Source organism: Coregonus lavaretus (genome assembly GCF_964263955.1).
Source record: "Coregonus lavaretus genome assembly, chromosome: 2".
Classification (NCBI taxonomy): Eukaryota; Metazoa; Chordata; class Actinopteri; order Salmoniformes; family Salmonidae; genus Coregonus; species Coregonus lavaretus.
Genome location: NC_139989.1, coordinates 62,863,435 through 62,884,923, shown reverse-complemented (window position 1 = coordinate 62,884,923; position 21,489 = coordinate 62,863,435). Strand labels below are relative to the sequence as shown.

Below are 21,489 nucleotides of genomic sequence, written 5' to 3'. Positions count from 1 at the left end.
CTAGTTGGCTCGGGATTCAGTTGTGGTATCAACAACTGAGAAGGGAAGAACCCATTTGGGGAGAGTAATTTAAACTCAATCAACAATATTTTTACACAGTATGAAGTAAATGGAAAATGTAATGTTGAAAGATATGGCAAAGTGGAAAAAGATAGAGCTGAGATTTGTCTAGCAGTTAAGAGAGCTGCATACAGTGTAAGAAATATTGTTGACGGAGTTTAAATTATTCTCCCCAAATGGATTCTTCCCTTCGCAGTTGTTGATGCCACCGCTGAATCTCACAACAGCTGTCAACCACTGCATTACACTGCCGCCATGTGCTGCATATCAGTACTGCAGCTGTGTCAATCAGGCCAGTTCTCAGAGGATGAATGATCATGCCACAACAAGCTCTCACAGTCTCACGTCAGAATAAGACCTTCATCCATGTGTCTCAAACGCCTAATTTTGAAGTTGTTCCAAATGTCAAATTTCAAAGTATTTGGTTACTTCTCTGTATCGTTCCAAGGTTAAGTTTAGGCATTGACTCAGAATGGTTAAGGTAAGGGTTATGATTTGGGATAGGCTTAGAATAAAAATTCAAAAACAACTTTCTATCACTGGATTCAAACATGCAACCTTTGGAACCAGAGGCAGAAGCTTACGTCCGTCCCCAACGCCCTAAAAAAAACAAAGCCTACTTGAAGGTAACAGCGCTCACTGTTGCACCTAGTGTCCGGTTTCCACGTCATCTCCCAATGTCCTCAGACATGGATGGACGTTGAATACTGACTTGTATCACGGGTGACCTGCCTGTATGCCAAGCAAGCAGACCTTTCAATGGATTTATTTATAAGAATATATACATAAAAACTGCAAATTCGTTTTTGTACAGAAAGGGCAGGACAACAGTCATTAGTATTGTTAAAATCATTTAATGGCAACACAAAACAAGGAGGCTATACAATTCAAGCATTGTTAAAATCATTTAATAACACCAACAACCAGGCTATACAGTAGAAGACTGGCAGAGACAAAGCACCATTTTCATTTCAGAATCCTAGTAGACAATACAGTACTGTACAATACAATACAATTCAGGACAGTACAGTACAAATATGAAAAAGTCATGCTCATTAGTTCATATACACAATAATTTGTTGGTTCTGAAACACATACCCATTTTCCTTCATCAAGAAAACTGATGTTGTTTATGAATTCACTTTGTCTGAGTTGACTAGCCTGATGGCCAGTCTGTTCTTGCTTTCTTGCCAACTCTTTATGGAATTGTCATATTTGGCTTGACAATGACAAACTAGGAGTTGACACTACACTATAGTAAAGCAAAATAAACATTTAAAAGGTTTTAAACATTTTGGCTTTTTTTCCTAAAAGCTGATATCACAGCTTTATCTCTTTGGCACGGAGGAGAAAGTATGAAAAAGTAAAAGCAACTCAACAACACTATGTACAAAAGGTCATGTAAAAAATGTTATAAATATGTCTAAAACCATAGACACTATGTACATCTTTACACTGTGACATAGATTGTGTTCTTCTCTGTAGTTTCCTCACACATGGGTATCAGTGGAGGCTGCTGAGGAGAGGACGACTCATAATAATGGCTGGAACGGAGCCAATGGAATCGCATCAAACACATGGAAAACATGTGTTTGATGTATACTGAACAAAATATAAACGCAACATGTAAAGTGTTGGTCCCGTGTTTCATGAGCTGAAATAAAAGATCCCAGAAATGTTCCATACGCACAAAAAGCTTATTTCTCAAAAAATGTGTGCACAAATTTGTTTACATCCCTGTTAGTGAGCATTTCTCCATTGCCAAGATAATCCATCCACCTGACAGGTGTGGCATATCAAGAAGCTGATTAAACAGCACGATCATTACACAAGTGTACCTTGTGCTGGGGACAATAAAAGGCCACTCTAAAATGTGCAGTTTTGTCACACAACACAATGCCACAGATGTCTCAAGTTTTGAGGGAGCATGCAATTGGCATGCTGACTGCAGGAATGTCCAACAGAGCTGTTGCCAGATAATTGAATGTTCATTTCTCTACCATAAGCCGCCTCCAACGTCGTTTTAGAGAATTTGGCAGTATGTCCTACCGACCTCACAACCGCAGACCACGTGTAACCACGCCAGCCCAGGACCTCCACATCCAGCTTCTTCACCTGCGGGATCGTCTGAGGAGGCGGAGGAGGGGTGCTGAGGAGTATTTCTGTCTGTAATAAAGCCCTTTTGTGGGGAAAAACTCATTCCGATTGGCTGGGCCTGGCTCCCCAGTGGGTGGGCCTATGCCCTCCCAGGCCCACCCAAGGCTGCACCCCTGTCCAGTCATGTGAAATCCATAGATTAGGGCCTGATTAATTTATTTCAATTGACTGATTTCCTTCTATGAACTGTAACTCACTAAAATCTTTGAAATTGTTGCATGTTGCGTTTATATTTCTGTTCAGTATATTTGATACCACTTCACTGATTCCGCTCCAGCCATTACCACTGATTCCGCTCCAGCCAGTGCCACCAACCTCCTGTGATGGGTATGTATAATGTAGACCTGGGTTCAAATAGGATTTGTTTTCTTACAAATGCCTTAACTGAGCTTGATTGAGCTTGCCTGGCACAATGAAACCAATGGAATAATCCCAAAAGTGCAAACACTCAAAATGTAATAGAATGCTCAAAGTGTTTAACGGAAAACAACCACTATTAGAGCCGTTCATCCTCCCCTCACCAGCCTCCTCTGGTGGTCAGTGGGCACAGCAGGGTTGGGCTCAATTCCATTTAAATTCCAGTGAATTCAGAAAGCAAACCTCATTAAGAAGCATTGAAGAGTATTGGAATGTCAGTGTACTTCCTGAATTGACTGGAATTCAAATGGAATTGACCCCAACCCTGGGGCACAGTGCTGTGTTCTGTTGGTGATGGTGTGAGGCCTTAACCTCAGCCTCCCTCCCTCTCTCATTCCCTCTTCCTCAGTACGATGTAGATGAGACCACTGACCAGACACAGAGGGAAAGACACCCAGGCCAGGACGTAGGCAAAGCCGAATGCAGCATCCACCTCCTCATCCGGACACATCACCGTGTAGATTATTGCTCCACACATCACAAACAGACCTGGAGAGAGAGAGAGAGAGGAGAGTGCAAGAGGGGTTGAGGGAAGGGAATGGAAAGGAGAGAGAGAGGAGAGCAGGGAGGGACAGAGAGAGAGAGAGGAGAGCAGGGAGGGACAGAGAGAGAGAGGAGAGCAGGGAGGGACAGAGAGAAAGAGAGGAGCGCAGGGAGGGACAGAGAGAGAGTGGGGGAGAAAGGAAAAAAGTAATGGTTAGTTTTAGACAGCTGTTGAGGATCATTCATTTCTTCCAAGTTGACACACCTCATCTTTAGTGACAGACTTCGTTATGTTCTGTATATTGGGGAGGGACTGAATCTGCTACTTTCCACAAGTTAACCCCTGAGCCAGAGAACCGGCCCACTTCCAGCCAACTCTGCCCACATGAGCAAATTGAGTTAGCTAGCTATGATATCTAGCACAATATTTAGTTGGGTTCCAACTAAGAGATTATGACAGTAAACCAACCCTGTAGTAAGGGACCTGACATTGAGATAGTAAACCAACCCCGTAGTAAGGGACCTGACATTGAGACAGTAAACCAACCCCGTAGTAAGGGACCTGACATTGAGACAGTAAACTAACCCCGTAGTAAGGGACCTGACATTGAGACAGTAAACCAACCCCGTAGTAAGGGACCTGACATTGAGACAGTAAACCAACCCCGTAGTAAGGGACCTGACATTGAGACAGTAAACCAACCTCGTAGTAAGGGACCTGACATTGAGACAGTAAACCAACCCCGTAGTAAGGGACCTGACATTGAGACAGTAAACCAACCCCGTAGTAAGGGACCTGACATTGAGACAGTAAACCAACCCCGTAGTAAGGGACCTGACATTGAGACAGTAAACCAACCCCGTAGTAAGGGACAGTGGTCACATGGGGCTGCCTCCCACTTTGACCTGGGCTATAACATGTCTGTCCTTTACAGATTCCGTTTTTCCATGAGATAATTTTCCTGCTGGGCGGTAAGCCACACAGGGCAATATCCAGGCCATCTTCTCACCAACATTGTCAGTTGATACCAATACAAGCCAACGTTGTATAAGCTGGGGGACCATGGCTAGGTTAGACAATCGGGGAAACTCTGTGTTTGATGTGATGTGATGATACTCACTGGCCAACAAGACCAACAACTTTATGAAGCCTCTATGTAGGCCTTATAAAGGGGTTATGAAGGCTTCATTAAGCCTTACAAGTGGTCATACTCACTGGCGAGGATCTGGAAGATGGCGGTGAAGAAGAAGCGTCCTCCTTTGACCAGGGTGAAGAGCTGACACATGAAGAAGACCAGCGAGAAGAGGCAGAACAACACTGAGAGAACCATGAGGGCCTGAACCGCCTGGATCCAGTCTGGAGGGAGGAGACAGAGGAGGTTTAACATGACATATAACCAGGGTTGAATAGGTTACTTTCCAAATGTAATCCGTTACATTTACTAGTTACCTGTCCAAAATTGTAATCAGTAACGTAACTTTTTGATTACCCAAACTCACTACCGTAATCTGATTACCCATTGAACGACATCTAATGCAGGATAAATCAATGTTAGAGTTTACATAGCTGGCCATACACTGAGTGTACCAAACATTATGAACATTGAGAGATTAAACAAGACCAACAGCCTGAATTCGTCGGGGCATGGACTCTACAAGGTGTCGAAAGCGTTCCACAGGGATGCTGGCCCATGTTGACTCCAATGCTTCCCACATTCTTGATACACATTCTTGATACATTCTTCAAAGGCACTTCAATATTTTGTCTTGCCCATTCACTCTCTGAATGGCACACATACACAATCCATGACTCAATTGTCGTAAGGCTTAAAAATCCTTCTATAACCTGTCTCCTCCCCTTCATCTACACTGATTGAAGTGGATTTAACAGGTGAAATCAATAAGGGATCATAGTTTTCACCTGGATTCACCTGGTCAGTCTATGTCATGTTCTTAATGTTTTGTACGCTCAGTGAATATCATTCATATTAGTCCTAAAATGGATGTAGCAACTACAGATTGCCCCTTTTAATCTATTAAAGGTGTGCGTGTTTGAAAATGTGTCCATTACGACTATGGAAATTTTTTATTTAATCAGCACAAATTAAATTGAGCAATGAAAGCCCCACTGGTTGTTGACAGTATGGAGCACAATACCACAGAGGTCTTTAGACGGGAGGAACTCCCTCCAACTGTTATTCCATAGGCTGGGATCCACACTATGCAGCTGCTGCAAGAGTACTTTATTCACTGGCTGTCCATTGGTTGCAAAAACAATGATTGATAGGCAGCTTAAACTTCTTCAATTCAAGACACCCCACTCCCTAATTTTTTTTTATCGGGTCGGGGCCACCCTGGTCTACCTATTGGACCCGCCCCGCGATGGGAGTGCCCCAGGGCAAGACATCTCACTGGCTTATTTTTTCTGGTTGGAGCGGGGCGGTGGGGGCGAGTGGGAGGGGACAATAAGTAGACCAGAGCCAGCTGTTCCCTCTCTCATGTGAGCCAGATATTATGGAGGAACCGTGAGCTCACGCAAGAGAGGAAACGCCCACTTACACAGACAGGAACATTGTCCATTTAAAAAAAATGCTAAACGGCCTGAGTAAAATTTTTATTTATCCACAATCTTTGGTGCTAGCTTCTTGGACAAACCTTCATTGCTGGCAGGAATGCAGTGATATCCTCCGTTAGTAGTGAGACAGCTGAACCACAGGTAACTACTCTTGGTTCCTGCTACAGTCCAGGCCTGGAACACAACACAGTGAATTCACACGACACACCCACAACACAACACAACACAACACAACACAGTGAATTCAAACGACACACCCACAACACAACACAACACAACACAACACAGTGAATTCACACGACACACCCACAACACAACACAATACAACACAACACAGTGAATTCACACGACACACCCACAACACAACACAACACAGTGAATTCAAACGACACACCCACAACACAACACAACACAACACAGTGAATTCAAACGACACACCCACAACACAACACAACACAACACAGTGAATTCAAACGACACACCCACAACACAACACAACACAGTGAATTCAAACGATACACCCAAAACACAATACAACACAACACAGTGAATTCACACGACACACCCACAACACAGTGAATTCACATGACACACCCACAACACAGTGAATTCACACGACACACCCACAACACAACACAGTGAATTCACACGACACACCCAAAACACAGTAAATTCACACGACACACCCACAACACAGTGAATTCACACGACACACCCACAACACAACACAACACAACACAGTGAATTCACACGACACACCCACGACACAGTGAATTCACACGACACACCCACAACTCAGTGAATTCACACGACACACCCACAACACAGTGAATTCACATGACACACCCACAACACAGTAAATTCACACGACACACCCACAACACAGTGAATTCACACGACACACCCACAACACAACATAGTGAATACAAACCAAATCAAAATGTTATTTTCAATGCTTCATAAACAGGTGAAATGCTTCCCTACGGCCCCTTCCCAACAATGCAGAATACAATAACAAATAAAATAATAATAATAATAATAATAATAATAATACAATAATAATAATAATAATAATAGTAATAAATAATAATAATAATAATACAAAAACAATACAAAAATAATAATAATTATTATTATTATAATAATAATAGAAGAAGAAGAAGAATAACACGAGGAATCCACAATGAGCAATAATAACTTGGCTATATACACGGGGTACCAGTACCTAGTCAGTAATAACTTGGCTATATACACGGGGTACCAGTACCTAGTCAGTAATAACTTGGCTATATACACGGGGTACCAGTACCTAGTCAGTAATAACTTGGCTATATACACGGGGTACCAGTACAAGTCAATGATTACTTGGCTATATACACGGGGTACCAGTACCTAGTCAATGATAACTTGGCTATATACACGGGGTACAAGTACAAGTCAATGATAACTTGGCTATATACACGGGGTACCAGTACCTAGTCAATGATATCTTGGCTATATACACGGGGTACAAGTACAAGTCAATGATAACTTGGCTATATACATGGGGTACCAGTACCTAGTCAATTATAACTTGGCTATAAACACGGGGTACCAGTACAAGTCAATGATAACTTGGCTATATACACGGGGTACAAGTACAAGTCAATGATAACTTGGCTATATACACGGGGTACCAGTACAAGTCAATGATAACTTGGCTATATACACGGGGTACCAGTACCTAGTCAATGATAGCTTGGTTTTACAGGCCCTGTGTAGCTCAGTTGGTAGAGCATGGCGCTTACAATGCCAGGGTTGTGGGTTCGTTTCCCACGGGAGGCCAGTATAAAAAGATGTATGCACTCAATAACTGTAAGTCGCTCTGGATAAGAGCGTCTGCTAAATGACTAAAATGTAAATGTAAATGTTATATACACAGGGTACCAGTACCAAGTCAATGATAGCATATACACAGGGTGCCAGTACCAAGCCAATTATAACTTGGCTATATACACTGGGTACCAGTACCAAGTCAATGATAGCTTGGCTATATACACAGGGTGCCAGTACCAAGTTGATATGCAGGGGTACGAGGTAATTGAGGTAGATATGTACATATAGGTAGGGGTAAAGTGACTAGGCAACAGGATAGATAATAGACAGTAGCAGCAGTGTATGTGATGAGTGTCGAAGTGTGGAAATGTGTGTGTGGCGACAGTGTACGTGTTTGTGAGTGTGAGTGTGTGGGTGGCGTCCAGTGTGTGTGCATAGAGTCAAAACGAGTTAGTTTAAACAGGGTCAATGCAGATAATCCGGGTAGTTATTTGGTTAACTATTTAGCAGTCTTATGGCTTGGGGGTGGAAGCTGTTCAGGTCGGAGCGGGGCGGCTATTCACTGTGTTGTGTTGGGACACACCCACAACACAGCATAAAACACAGAACACCCAGCCACATCCATAATACAGCTTTAAAACACAGAATACCCAGCCACATCCATAATACAGCTTTAAAACACAGAACACCCAGCCACATCCATAATACAGCTTTAAAACACAGAACACCCAGCCACATCCCTAATACAGCTTTAAAACACAGAACACCCAGCCACATCCATAATACAGCTTTAAAACACAGAACACCCAGCCACATCCATAATACAGCTTTAAAACACAGAACACTCAATGAACTCAACTCACACACAAAGGGTGCGTTACACAGGCAGCCCAATTCTGATATTTTTTCCACCACTAATTGGTCTTTTGAACAATCAGATCAGCAAAGATCAGATCAGCAAAGATCAGAATTGGGCTGCCTGTGTAAACACACACACTCCCAAGACATACATCCCCCCTCTTCCACAACATGTGCATAGCCCGTTAAAAGTAGGACAAGTGGTTCCCAGGTCCATCGCAAAAATACATACATCCCCCCTCTCCCACAACATGTGCATAGCCCATTAAAAGTAGGACAAGTGGTTCCCAGGTTCCATTGTAAAAATACATACACCCACCACCACACACAGATTCAAATAGTATTTGTTTACTTTCTAAAACTTTTGCTTGATCGAGCTTGTCTGGGCACAGTGGAACCAATGGAATAATACAGTGTAGTCCCAAAAGTGCAAGCAACCACTCCCATCTGGCGTGATTCAGGTTCAATCAAATGCTGAAATATTTGAACCCGGGTCTGACACATCAGTTAGTTGAAGTGGCCCTGCCCTGTTCCAGATGGTTAGCAAGACTGGATAGCCCTATTACCTACACTAACTTACTGACACACACCAGTGCTATAGTACAGTAGGCAATGATATCATAGCTACTCACATTGTATTATAGTAGGGTATCGGCAACAATATCATAGCTACTCACATTGTATTATAGTAGGGTATCGGCAACAATATCATAGCTACTCACATTGTATTATAGTAGGGTATCGGCAACAATATCATAGCTACTCACATTGTATTATAGTAGGGTATCGGCAACAATATCATAGCTACTCACATTGTATTATAGTAGGGTATCGGCAACAATATCATAGCTACTCACATTGTATTATAGTAGGGTATCGGCAACAATATCATAGCTATTCACATTGTATTATAGTAGGGTATAGGCAACAATATCATAGCTACTCACATTATATTATAGTAGGGTATTGGTAACAATATCATAGCTACTCACATTGTATTATAGTAGGGTATCGGCAACAATATCATAGCTACTCACATTGTATTATAGTAGGGTATCGACAACAAAATCATAGTTACTCACATTGTATTATAGTAGGGTATAGGCAACAATATCATAGCTACTCACATTGTATTATAGTAGGGTATTGGCAACAATATCATAGCTACTCACATTGTATTATAGTAGGGTATCGGCAACAATATCATAGCTACTCACATTGTATTATAGTAGGGTATCGGCAACAATATCATAGCTACTCACATTGTATTATAGTAGGGTATCGGCAACAATATCATAGCTACTCACATTGTATTATAGTAGGGTATCGGCAACAATATCATAGCTACTCACATTGTATTATAGTAGGGTATCGGCAACAATATCATAGCTACTCACATTGTATTATAGTAGGGTATCGGCAACAATATCATAGCTACTCACATTGTATTATAGTAGGGTATTGGCAACAATATCATAGCTACTCACATTGTATTATAGTAGGGTATCGGCAACAATATCATAGCTACTCACATTGTATTATAATAGGGTATTGGCAACAATATCATAGTTACTCACATTGGCAATTGTTGACACAAACAGTAGGACCAGGATGATGAGGTGGAAGATGAGCACTCCGAGCAGGATGAGCAGCATGTTCAGATAGGTCTACACGTGGAGACAAACAAACAGGAACAACAGTTATCACACCAGGCGTCTATGGTACTGATACAGCGTCAACTTGTTCAAGTGGTACTTCATCTTGACACCAGGTAGCGCCATTTACACATTTACACATCAAACCCATATGTTCACTTCAAGTTGAAAAGTAGGTATTCCGTAACATTGGAGTGGATAAAAGCATGGAATAGGAGGACTGTTTCAACTCCTCAAAATATATCAATTCATCTGCAGCCTGTAGTGTTTTGAGAGAAATGTAAAAGATGTGCAACCAATTTGCAACCAATTAAACATTTACATCGATTTTATTCATGCAGCAAAAAACAAATCGTTGGAAAGATAAAATCTATAATCAACAACAGTTGCACGCTACTTAGAAAGTTTACATATACGTTTTGAAACGGCACATGAGTAGCCTAGTTGAGATATAAAACGAAATGCAAATCAACGCATGATCAAAACAGCTCCATATGCCTGCCTGTGGACCGTTATTTACTAGAAGCGCAGTGAGAAAATGCAACGATTAATCATTTAAGTATTCTTCAAAATCCCTACAAAACTATTCAATTATATTTTATCAAAAATAAATTCGAATAATTGATGAAAACGCAGCCTTAGTCCAATCAGAGGAAAATAGATAAATCCAACTTGATTAAACTCCAAGAATAAAGTTGATACATTCCGTTAGTGGGAGGAGGAGAAGGTAAATAAATAAAAAATCGGATATTCATCCTTTGAAATAAACTAAAAACCTTAAATTAAGATTCCATATTATATCAACTTACAGAAAGCAAAGGCTGTGGTAAATTTCCCTTTAAAAATGAGTACTCATGAGTTGAAGTGGTCACAACTATTGCAGAGATCCCGCTGTAGATACTAGAAGCACTATTCCAGATGTACCACAGCAACACTCAAGATTTTCTTTACGTGTGAACACCGCCCTTTGAGCGTCGCTTCGTCACTGCAGCTAGGGCCCCGCTCAACCATTTGGAACTGTTTGCTTTCCTGAACTATGCAGCAGGCTAGCTAGGCTGCTACCCCACAGTGGTAGTCAGGGGAAAAGTTCCTTGGAAATTGCTTAGCCAGTGTGTTGCTGTAAATTACATTTCAACAAGGGTGGTTGGAGTTTAAAATAAACAAATTGGTCTCTTTTTCCATGGGTATGAAATGTTTTATTCCCACACTGCTGTAAAATCGCTCACTAAAAGCACTGTTTTTAGGGACATAAAACTAAACACATCAACTATAAAATTCCAGTGTTCTGATTTGATCTATCACCATACCAACCAATTCATATATTTAAAAGTTGTTTTTTCTATCATCAAAACTAGATTTATTGCAGGCTTATGTTTGTCTTACATTCTAACAAAACAAGGTCTTAGTCCCAAATGAGAACCTATTCCATATAGTGCACTGCTTTTGATCAGACCCCTATGTGCCATGGTCAAAAGTAGTGCACTACATAGGGAATAGGGTGGCATTTGGGAGGCAGCCACATTGAGATATTGCATCAGTTACTTGAAGTGGCCCTGCCCTGTTCCAGATGATTAAACAAGACTGGATAGCCCCTATTTCCTACACTAACTTACTGACACACACCCACACACACACACACACACACGGGCGGATTGGCCATCTGGCAATTCTGGCAAAAACCAGATGGGCTGGACCATTTTTTTGTTGGGTGGGCTGCTCGAAATTGACAAACACAATTCTTTTTAAAAAATATATATATCCAAATAAAACAATGAAAAAGGTAACATGGGCCTGTTAAGATTTTTTATAAATATTTTTGCGCAATTTATCTGTTATACTAATATATAATGAGCCTTTGGCTGATAAGTGGGAAATAGCCGGCCACCAACCTATGGGTCGGCCCCGTTTTCGCATAGGCTGAGCTGAGGTCACGCAAACTCACATTCAAAGTCAAATGCAGCATCAGTAAAGAGACCTGCTCAGACTCTGTCCTCAGTTAGACAGCCAAGATCATGGATCGTAAAAAAACGGAAAGGATATAAATGTATATAAACATAGAAAGAGCACATTGTCACCTCACAAAATGTCCTATTTTGTGGCCGGCTAAAACCATGATTTCGTCAAACAGTAAAGTGCATTATCCTCATGATTCCTGTAATTAAAATGTCTACCATGTCGCTGCGCCTGTTTCGCTGGGGCCTGCTGTGACGAACGAGCCATTTCAAAATGTAATTGTGGGAAAAACATAGCTTTGGATGCTTTGTCCCCTCATCCCTACCGAAGAGAGAAGGTTCTCAGCTTTCTGTAGGTATAATTTGAATTTCTCAACATTCAGCAACTATTTTACAACCCCAATTTCGTGGTATCCAATTGGTAGTTACAGTCTTGTCCCATCGCTGCAACTCCCGTACGGACTCGGGAGAGGCAAGAGCCATGCGTCCTCCGAAACACAACCCAGCCGAGCCACACTACTTCTTGACCCAATGCCCGCTTAACCAGCCGGGGGAAACACCGTACACCTGGCGACAGGAGCCGCTAGTGCGCAATGGGACAAGAACACCCCTGCTGGCCAAACCCTCCTAACCTGGGCCAATTGTGCACCGCCCCATGGGTCTCCTGGTCGCGGCCGGCAGCGACAGAGCCTGGACTCGAACCAGGATCTCTAGTGGCACAGCCTTAGACCACTGCGCCACTCGGGAGGCCCAATTGCAAAAGTTTTTTAGCACTTTACATTTACTGTTGGATGAATACATGGCTACTAGCAGTGGGTATTATATTTAGAGATAAATTAAATCAATTATATTTGTCACATGTGCTGAATATATCAGGTGTAGACCTGACCGTGACTAAGGAGCCCTTAACCAACAATGTAAGAAAAATGTGCTAGATGAACTAAAGGAAAAATAGTAACACAATAACATAATAATAACAAGGCTATATACAAGGGGTACCAGTACCAAGTCAACGTGCAGGGTTACGGGGTAGTTGAGGTAATTGAGGTAATATGTACAGTGGGGAGAACAAGTATTTGATACATTGCCGATTTTGAAGGTTTACCTACTTACAAAGCATGTAGAGGTCTGTAATTTTTTGTCATAGGTACACTTCAACTGTGAGAGACGGAATCTAAAACAAAAATCCAGAAAATCACATTGTATGATTTTTAAGTAATTAATTTGCATTTTATTGCATGACATAAGTATTTGATACATCAGAAAAGCAGAACTTAATATTTGGTACAGAAACCTTTGTTTGCAATTACAGAGATCATACGTTTCATGTAGGTCTTGACCAGGTTTGCACACGCTGCAGCAGGGATTTTGGCCCACTCCTCCATACAGACCTTCTCCAGATCCTTCAGGTTTCGGGGCTGTCGCTGGGCAATACGGACTTTCAGCTCCCTCCAAAGATGTTCTATTGGGTTCAGGTCTGGAGACTGGCTAGGCCACTCCAGGACCTTGAGATGCTTCTTACGGAGCCACTCCTTAGTTGCCCTGGCTGTGTGTTTCGGGTCGTTGTCATGCTGGAAGACCCAGCCACGACCCATCTTCAATGCTCTTACTGAGGGAAGGAGGTTGTTGGCCAAGATCTCGCGATACCTGGCCCCATCCATCTTCCCCTCAATACGGTGCAGTCGTCCTGTCCCCTTTGCAGAAAATCATCCCCAAAGAATGATGTTTCCACCTCCATGCTTCACGGTTGGGATGGTGTTCTTGGGGTTGTACTCATCCTTCTTCTTCCTCCAAACACGGCGAGTGGAGTTTAGACCAAGAAGCTCTATTTTTGTCTCATCAGACCACATGACCTTCTCCCATTCCTCCTCTGGATCATCCAGATGGTCATTGGCAAACTTCAGACGGGCCTGGACATGCGCTGGCTTGAGCAGGGGGACCTTGCGTGCGCTGCAGGATTTTAATCGATGACGGCGTAGTGTGTTACTAAGGGTTTTCTTTGAGACTGTGGTCCCAGCTCTCTTCAGGTCATTGACCAGGTCCTGCCGTGTAGTTCTGGGCTGATCCCTCACCTTCCTCATGATCATTGATGCCCCACGAGGTGAGATCTTGCATGGAGCCCCAGACCGAGGGTGATTGACCGCCATCTTGAACTTCTTCAATTTTCTAATAATTGCGCCAACAGTTGTTGCCTTCTCACCAAGCTGCTTGCCTATTGTCCTGTAGCCCATCCCAGCCTTGTGCAGGTCTACAATTTTATCCCTGATGTCCTTACACAGCTCTCTGGTCTTGGCCATTGTGGAGAGGTTGGAGTCTGTTTGATTGAGTGTGTGGACAGGTGTCTTTTATACAGGTAACGAGTTCAAACATGTGCAGTTAATACAGGTAATGAGTGGAGAACAGGAGGGCTTCTTAAAGAAAAACTAACAGGTCTGTGAGAGCCGGAATTCTTACTGGTTGGTAGGTGATCAAATACTTATGACATGCAATAAAATGCAAATTAATTACTTAAAAATCATACAATGTGATTTTCTGGATTTTTGTACATGCTTTGTAAGTAGGAAAACCTGCAAAATCGGCAGTGTATCAAATACTTGTTCTCCCCACTGGACATGTAAGTAGTGCTAAAGTGACTATGCATAGATAATAAAAAAAGAGTAGCAGCAGCGTATGTGAGGAGTGTGAAGGAATGTGGATGTGTGTGTGTGTGTGTGTGTGTCTGTAGCATCAATATGCATGTGTGTGTATTTTTTTGTTTGTGTGTTGGAGTGTTGTGAGTGTGTGGAGTCCAGTGAGTGTACATCGAGCATGTGCAAGAGAGTCAATGTAAAAAAATTGAATAAATACAAATTAGACAAGGGGGTCAATGCTAATAGTCCGGGTAGCCATTTGATTAACTGTTCAGCAGTCTTATGGCTTGGGGGTAGAAGCTGTTAAGGAGCATTTTGGTCCCAGACTTGGTGATTTTGGTCCCAGTCTATGACTTGGGTGGCTGGAGTCTTTGACACCGCCTGGTATAGAGGTCCTGTGTGGCAGGAAGCTCAGCCCCAGTTATGTACTGGGCCGTACGCACTACCCACTGTAGCACCTTGCGGTCGGAGGCCGAGCAGTTGCCATACCAAGCTGTGATGCAACCAGTCAGGATGCTCTCTATGGTGCAGCTGTATAACTTTTTGAGGATCTGAGGTCCCATACCAAATCTTTTCAGCCTCCTGAGGAGGAATAGGCGTTGTCGTACCCTCTTCACGGCTGTCTTGGTGTGTTTGGACCATGATAGTGATGTGGACACCAAGGACCTTCAAGCTCTTGACCCACTTCACTGCAGCCCCGTCGATGTAAATGGAGGCGTGCTCGGCCCTCCGTTTCCTGTAGTCCATGATAAGCTCCTTTGTCTTACGGACGTTGATTGAGAGGTTGTTGTCCTGTCACCACACTGCCAGGTCTCTGACCTCCTTCCTATAGGCTGTTTCATCATCGTCGGTGATCAGGCCTACAACCGTCGTGTCGTCAGAAAACGTAATGATGGTGTTGGAGTCGTGCGTGGCCAGGCAGTCGTGGGTGAAAAGGGAGTACAGGAGGGGACTAAGCATGCACCCCTGAGGGGCCCCGTGTTGAAGGTCAGTGTGGCGGATGTGCTGTTGCCTACCCTCACCACCTGGGGGTGTCCCGTCAGAAAGGGAGGTGTTTAGTCCCAAGATCCTTAGCATATTGAATAGCTTGGAGGGCACAATGGTGTTAAACACTGAGCTGTAGTCAATTAACAGCATTCTCACATAGGTGTTCCTTTTATCCAGGTGGGAAATGGCAGTGTGGAGTGGAGTGCAATAGAGATTGTGTCATCTGTGGATCTGTTGGGGCGGTATGCAAATTGGAGTGGTTCCAGGGTTACTGGGATGATGGTGTTGATGTGAGTCATGACCAGCCTTTCAATGCATTTCATGGCTACAGTTAGTGATCTAGGTAATGTGTTTTGAGTTTCCACTTCCTCAGGTGTTGAACCCCAAATTAAATTATCCTATTATATTAGTTAGTGCACATAAAGATGTATGTAATTAATCTCTAATAAAAAATAATAATAATAAAAGGAAATTCTGGAGTCCCATTTTGACAGTAAAATATAGCAAATACACTGAGTATACAAAACATTATGAACACCTGCTCTTTCCATGACATAGACTGACCAGGTAAATCCAGGTGAAAGCTGTGATCCCTTATTGATGTCACTTGTTAAATCCACTTCAATCAGTATAGATGAAGGGGGAGGAGGTTAAAGAAGGATTTTTAAGCCTTGAGACAATTGAGACATGGATTGTATATGTGTACCATTCAGAGAGTGAATGGGCAAGACAAAATATTTAAGTGCCTTTGAACGGGGTATTGTAGTAGGTGCCAGCCGCACCGGTTTGTGTCAAGAAATGCAACACTGCTGGGTTTTTCACGCTCAACAGTTTACAGTGTGTCTCCAGAATGGTCCACCCATAGCTTGGGGAAGTAGGGGTGATGAGGCTGCTGCAGCACCCAATGAAAAACATTTAAAATAATAATAATGTTAATTCAAAAAATACTTGCAGAAATGTATTTTGTATTATTTTTTAAATAGTGCACTGGGCCTTTAATAGTCCTGTATTGACACAACTGTGGGAAGCAATGGAGTCAACATGGGCCAGCATCCCTGTGGAACACTTTCGACACACACACACACACACACACACACACACACACACACACACACACACACACACACACACACACACACACACACACACACACACACACACACACACACACACACACACACACACACACACACACACACACACACACACACACACACACACACACACACACACACACACACACACACACACACACTCCTGTGAGAGTTGTATTTAGTGTTGGACTGTGCCAAACAGTTAAGGGCTGTATGACAGTGCTACTCCAAGCACAAGGACTCTCCAGAGAGACAGACTTGTATTACCATACTTATCACCATGTAATGGTCTTTCACCCCTCATTTACCCTCAGGTCTCAGGCCATTACAACAGAAGTGACGGGGCGTAACCCAAAACAAACAAACCAAGAGACAACAGAGCAGACAGCTAGCATCACTCCATAATCTTTGATTAGTTGAGCTAAATAATAGAGCTAAATCCCTAGTGAAGGCCTACAGGTGGCTGGTGCCCAGAACACTGTGAGAGTGTCTCTCTCTCTGCTCCAGCTCTCTCTGACTTCCTGTCTTGCCCAGAACACTGTGAGAGTGTCTCTCTCTCTGCTCCAGCTCTCTCTGACTTCCTGTCTGGCCCATCAGAAGGATTCTACGACAACACAACCTCCAAGAGGGCTGGATGGCCCATCAGAAGGATTTTACTACAACACAACCTCCAAGAGGCCTGGATGGCCCATCAGAAGGATTCTACTACAACACAACCTCTAAGAGGGCTGGATGGCCCATCAGAAGGATTCTACTGCAACACAACCTCTAAGAGGGCTGGATGGCCCATCAGAAGGATTCTACTGCAACACAACCTCTAAGAGCACTGGCAGATTCCTGTGGGCTGTGTTTGTTAACACTCCTGAACAAGACTCACATTCCTTTCAATATTTTACCTAGATTTTAGCAGAGATGCAGAGAAGCATATTTAGTTATGTTTTTATTATGGCTCTAGATTGCAGGAAAAAGCTGTTTCAGTTGTTTGAAAAATGGAAACTTCACTAACTTCCGGATGGGGGGCGGCCACCCCACTCACATACTTTGTGCCCCCTCAGATTTTTGCATGACGCCCCTGCACACACACACGCACGCACGCACGCACGCACGCACGCACGCACGCACACACACACACACACACACACACACACACACACACACACACACACACACACACACACACACACACACACACACACACACACACACACACACACACACACACACACACACACACACACACACACACACACACACACACACACACACAGTGAGATATGGAAGTTAGCCAGTGCATCTCCTCTAATTCTAGCAATGCCACAATAATTAAATATCCCCTCTAGATTGTCAGTTTAATTTACCAACCCACTTGACCAATTAACAATTAGGCTGTACAAGGTTGGTACACCAGTTGCAAAGACAAAACATTTGAATGTCCATATCTGAGAGAGAGAGTGGAGTCAGCAGAGATTCTACTGTTCTACTTTTTCTCTGGATCTAATCAAAACCATCTGCAGTGAAATCCAGTGCTGGGACATGATCATCATGGGAAGGGAAGGGAAGGGAAAGTGCATTAATAAACAGATCTAGTGAGTAAGACTCAAGTCACAACCCATGACAAACAGACCCCAGCCTGGTTCAGATCTCCAGCTCTCAACTGGTCAGCTGGAGTGACTATAGGAGTGGGACTACACTCGTATCAGGGATGGAACTGGAACAAATCAACATTTATAGTGGGATATCAGCATCATGTACTGTGGGAAAAGAAGGCGTATTACTATATAGTTATAATGAGTCAGTCTCATGATGGACAGGGTCCAGCCTGCTTCATTAGGACAATGATCTATTACAGCCTTTAGCTAACCAGCTAGGTTCTGGGACTGGGACTGTTCTCACATGCAGGGATGGGACTGAGCCAGGACTGGGACTGTTCTCACATGCAGAGATGGGACTGAGCCAGGACTGGGACTGTTCTCACATGCAGGGATGGGACTGAGCCAGGACTGGGATTGTTCTCACATACAGGGATGGGACTGGGCCGGGACTGGGACTGTTCTCACATGCAGGGATGGGACTGAGCCAGGACTGGGCCAGGACTGTTCTCACATGCAGGGATGGGACCCAGCCAGGACTGGGACTGTTTTCACATGCAGAGACGGGACTGAGCCAGGACTGGGCCGGGACTGTCCTCACATGAAGGGATGGGACTGAGCCAGGACTGGACTGGGACTGTTCTCACGTGCAGGTATGGGACTGAGCCAGGACTGGGCTGGGACTGTTCTCACATGCAGGTATGGGATAGAGCCAGGACTGGGCCGGGACTGTTCTCATATGCAGGGATGGGACTGAGCTAGGACTGGGCCGGGACTGTTCTCACATGCAGGTGTGGGATAGAGCCAGGACAGGCAGGACTGAGCCAGGACTGTTCTCACATGCAGGACCAGTAGAGCCAGGTCTGGACAGGGTGGGAGTTGGCCAGGACTGGAAAGGGTGGGAGTTGGTCAGGACTGGACAGGGTGGGAGTTGGCCAGGTCTGGACAGGGTGGGAGTTGGCCAGGACTGGAAAGGGTGGGAGTTGGTCAGGACTGGACAAGGTGGGAGTTGGCCAGGACAGGACAGTTCTCGCATGCAGGGATTGGGCTGGGTGGGAGTTGACTAGGACTAAGCCAGGACTGGGACAGCAGCTCACGGAATAAGGCGTTAGGTTATGATGATTGATTCTGGACACAAGCCTCGCCTGGTCCATGGCCTGGCTGCTGACTGGAGAGCATTACAAGCAGCAGCTGGGAATTTCACAAGTTAGGATGAAGAAAACACTGGAATGCCCCCCTCCTCCCTGCAGCACACACACACACATGCACACAGCCACACACACACACACACACACACAAACATACACACACTCCCGACACCCTGACCGAAACAAGAGGAAACACTCAACCACTGAAGTCTTGTTGAGGGATAGTGTCTCCAAGAGAAGATACTCCGCCCATCGGGTGTGTCCAGAAGAGAAGTATTAAATCATGTTACCGGACGTCTTTGAGTCCTCCCAAAGCTGCTGGAGAAGTGTAAGAATCTGATGAGGGAAGCACAGTATTGCGAAAGCTGAAGGGTGGGAGTAATGATGTATGTATGTCTATGGGTGGAACATTCTCTCTGGACATTCTCTTTGCTCTTGGAACATTCTCTCTGGATATTCTCTTTGCTCAACTATCTTAGATAGAACCTTATCTGCATTATTTCCAGGATGTCTGTAGTTCTGGTTATTTTCTCATGCAGCAGTCTGCTCTGCTCCTCGAGGGCTACCATGGCCTCACTGTGCTGTGCTGTGCTGTGCTGTGCTGTGCTGTGCTGTGCTGTGCTGTGCTGTGCTGTGCTGTCTGTCTGTCTGTCTGTCATCTGGTGTGTTTATGGTTCACCACTTAGTGACTATCAGATAACAACCCATTGACCTGGGGGAGGGGAAGAGAGGAGAGGAGACAAGGAGAGGAGAGGAGGGGAGAGGAGATGATGGAGGGGAGATGAGAGGAGTGGGGGTTAGGAGAGGAGAGGAGAGGAGAGGAGAGGAGAGGAGAGGAGAGGAGAGGAGAGGAGAGGAGAGGAGAGGAGAGGAGAGGAGAGGAGAGGAGAGGAGAGGAGAGGAGAGGAGAGGCCCAAATACAAGCACAAGACTACACACTTAATATGGCTATATGAAATTCCATTCACACACAGAGATAGTAATATAGACATTCCACAAGATACACATAGACTCAGGCATGGACACAAAGAGACATTTACACACACACATACACACACACACAGACACAAATGCCCGCATGCACACAAACACACACACACACTGTGTGGACAGAACATGACCCCTGTTATTGAGTGCTCCTCCCTAAAGAGAGAGAGAGAGGAAAGAGGAGAGAGGGGGAGGAGAGGAGAACCTGACTCAACCCCAACCTTAACCCCAGTCAGAACAGAGCCTAACCGGCTGCCTAGCCTGCCCCTCCCTGGGCAGCAACAACAACCAGATAAATCACAGACCTAACATACGCTGATGAGCCCCAGATCCACTGTGTGTGTGTGTGTGATGACATTGACAGCTGAACTTCAAGTCTTGTAAACCTTTAGCTCATTTCTCCAACCTGTGAAGCATCAAGCTTGATAAGAGTGTTGATATTATGAGTGTTGTTGTCCCCTAACAAGTCATCCCTGACTCCTCCCTCCTTGCTCCCCGCTCCAGGGCCCTACAAGGTTAGCTAGGTGACTCCTCCCTCCTTGCTCCCCGCTCCAGGGCCCTAACAGGGTTAGCTAGGTGACTCCTCCCTCCTTGCTCCCCGCACCAGGGCCCTAACAGGGTTAGCTAGGTGACTCCTCCCTCCTTGCTCCCCGCTCCAGGGCCCTAACAGGGTTAGCTAGGGACTCCTCCCTCCTTGCTCCCCGCTCCAGGGTCCTAACAGGGTTAGCTAGCTGACTCCTCCCTCCTTGCTCCCCGCTCCAGGGCCCTAACAGGGTTAGCTAGCTGACTCCTCCCTCCTTGCTCCCCGCTCCAGGGCCCTAACAGGGTTAGCTAGCTGACTCCTCCCTCCTTGCTTCACGCTCCAGGGCCCTAACAGGGTTAGCTAGCTGACTCCTCCCTCCTTGCTTCACGCTCCAGGGCCCTAACAGGGTTAGCTAGCTGACTCCTCCCTCCTTGCTTCACGCTCCAGGGCCCTAACAGGGTTAGCTAGCTGACTCCTCCCTCCTTGCTTCACGCTCCAGGGCCCTAACAGGGTTAGCTAGGTGTGTTTCCTTCACACACAGCCAGCGTACTCTAACTCT

At 44.6% G+C, this 21,489-nt stretch overlaps 1 protein-coding gene across 1 annotated transcript; it reads right to left on the bottom strand.

The window, feature by feature from the left end:
• Positions 1-896: 896 nt before the first annotated feature.
• LOC311146859 (peripheral myelin protein 22-like) lies at positions 897-10,933 on the bottom strand. The gene is made up of 5 exons (XM_084183470.1): positions 10,830-10,933; positions 9,943-10,032; positions 5,773-5,866; positions 4,334-4,474; positions 897-3,123 (listed from the first exon to the last, which is right to left on the bottom strand). The coding sequence occupies exons 2-5, from the start codon at positions 10,018-10,020 to the stop codon at positions 2,966-2,968; spliced, it is 471 nt and encodes a 156-aa protein (XP_084039596.1). The 5' UTR covers positions 10,021-10,032; positions 10,830-10,933; the 3' UTR covers positions 897-2,965.
• Between the last annotated feature and the right edge of the window lie 10,556 nt (positions 10,934-21,489).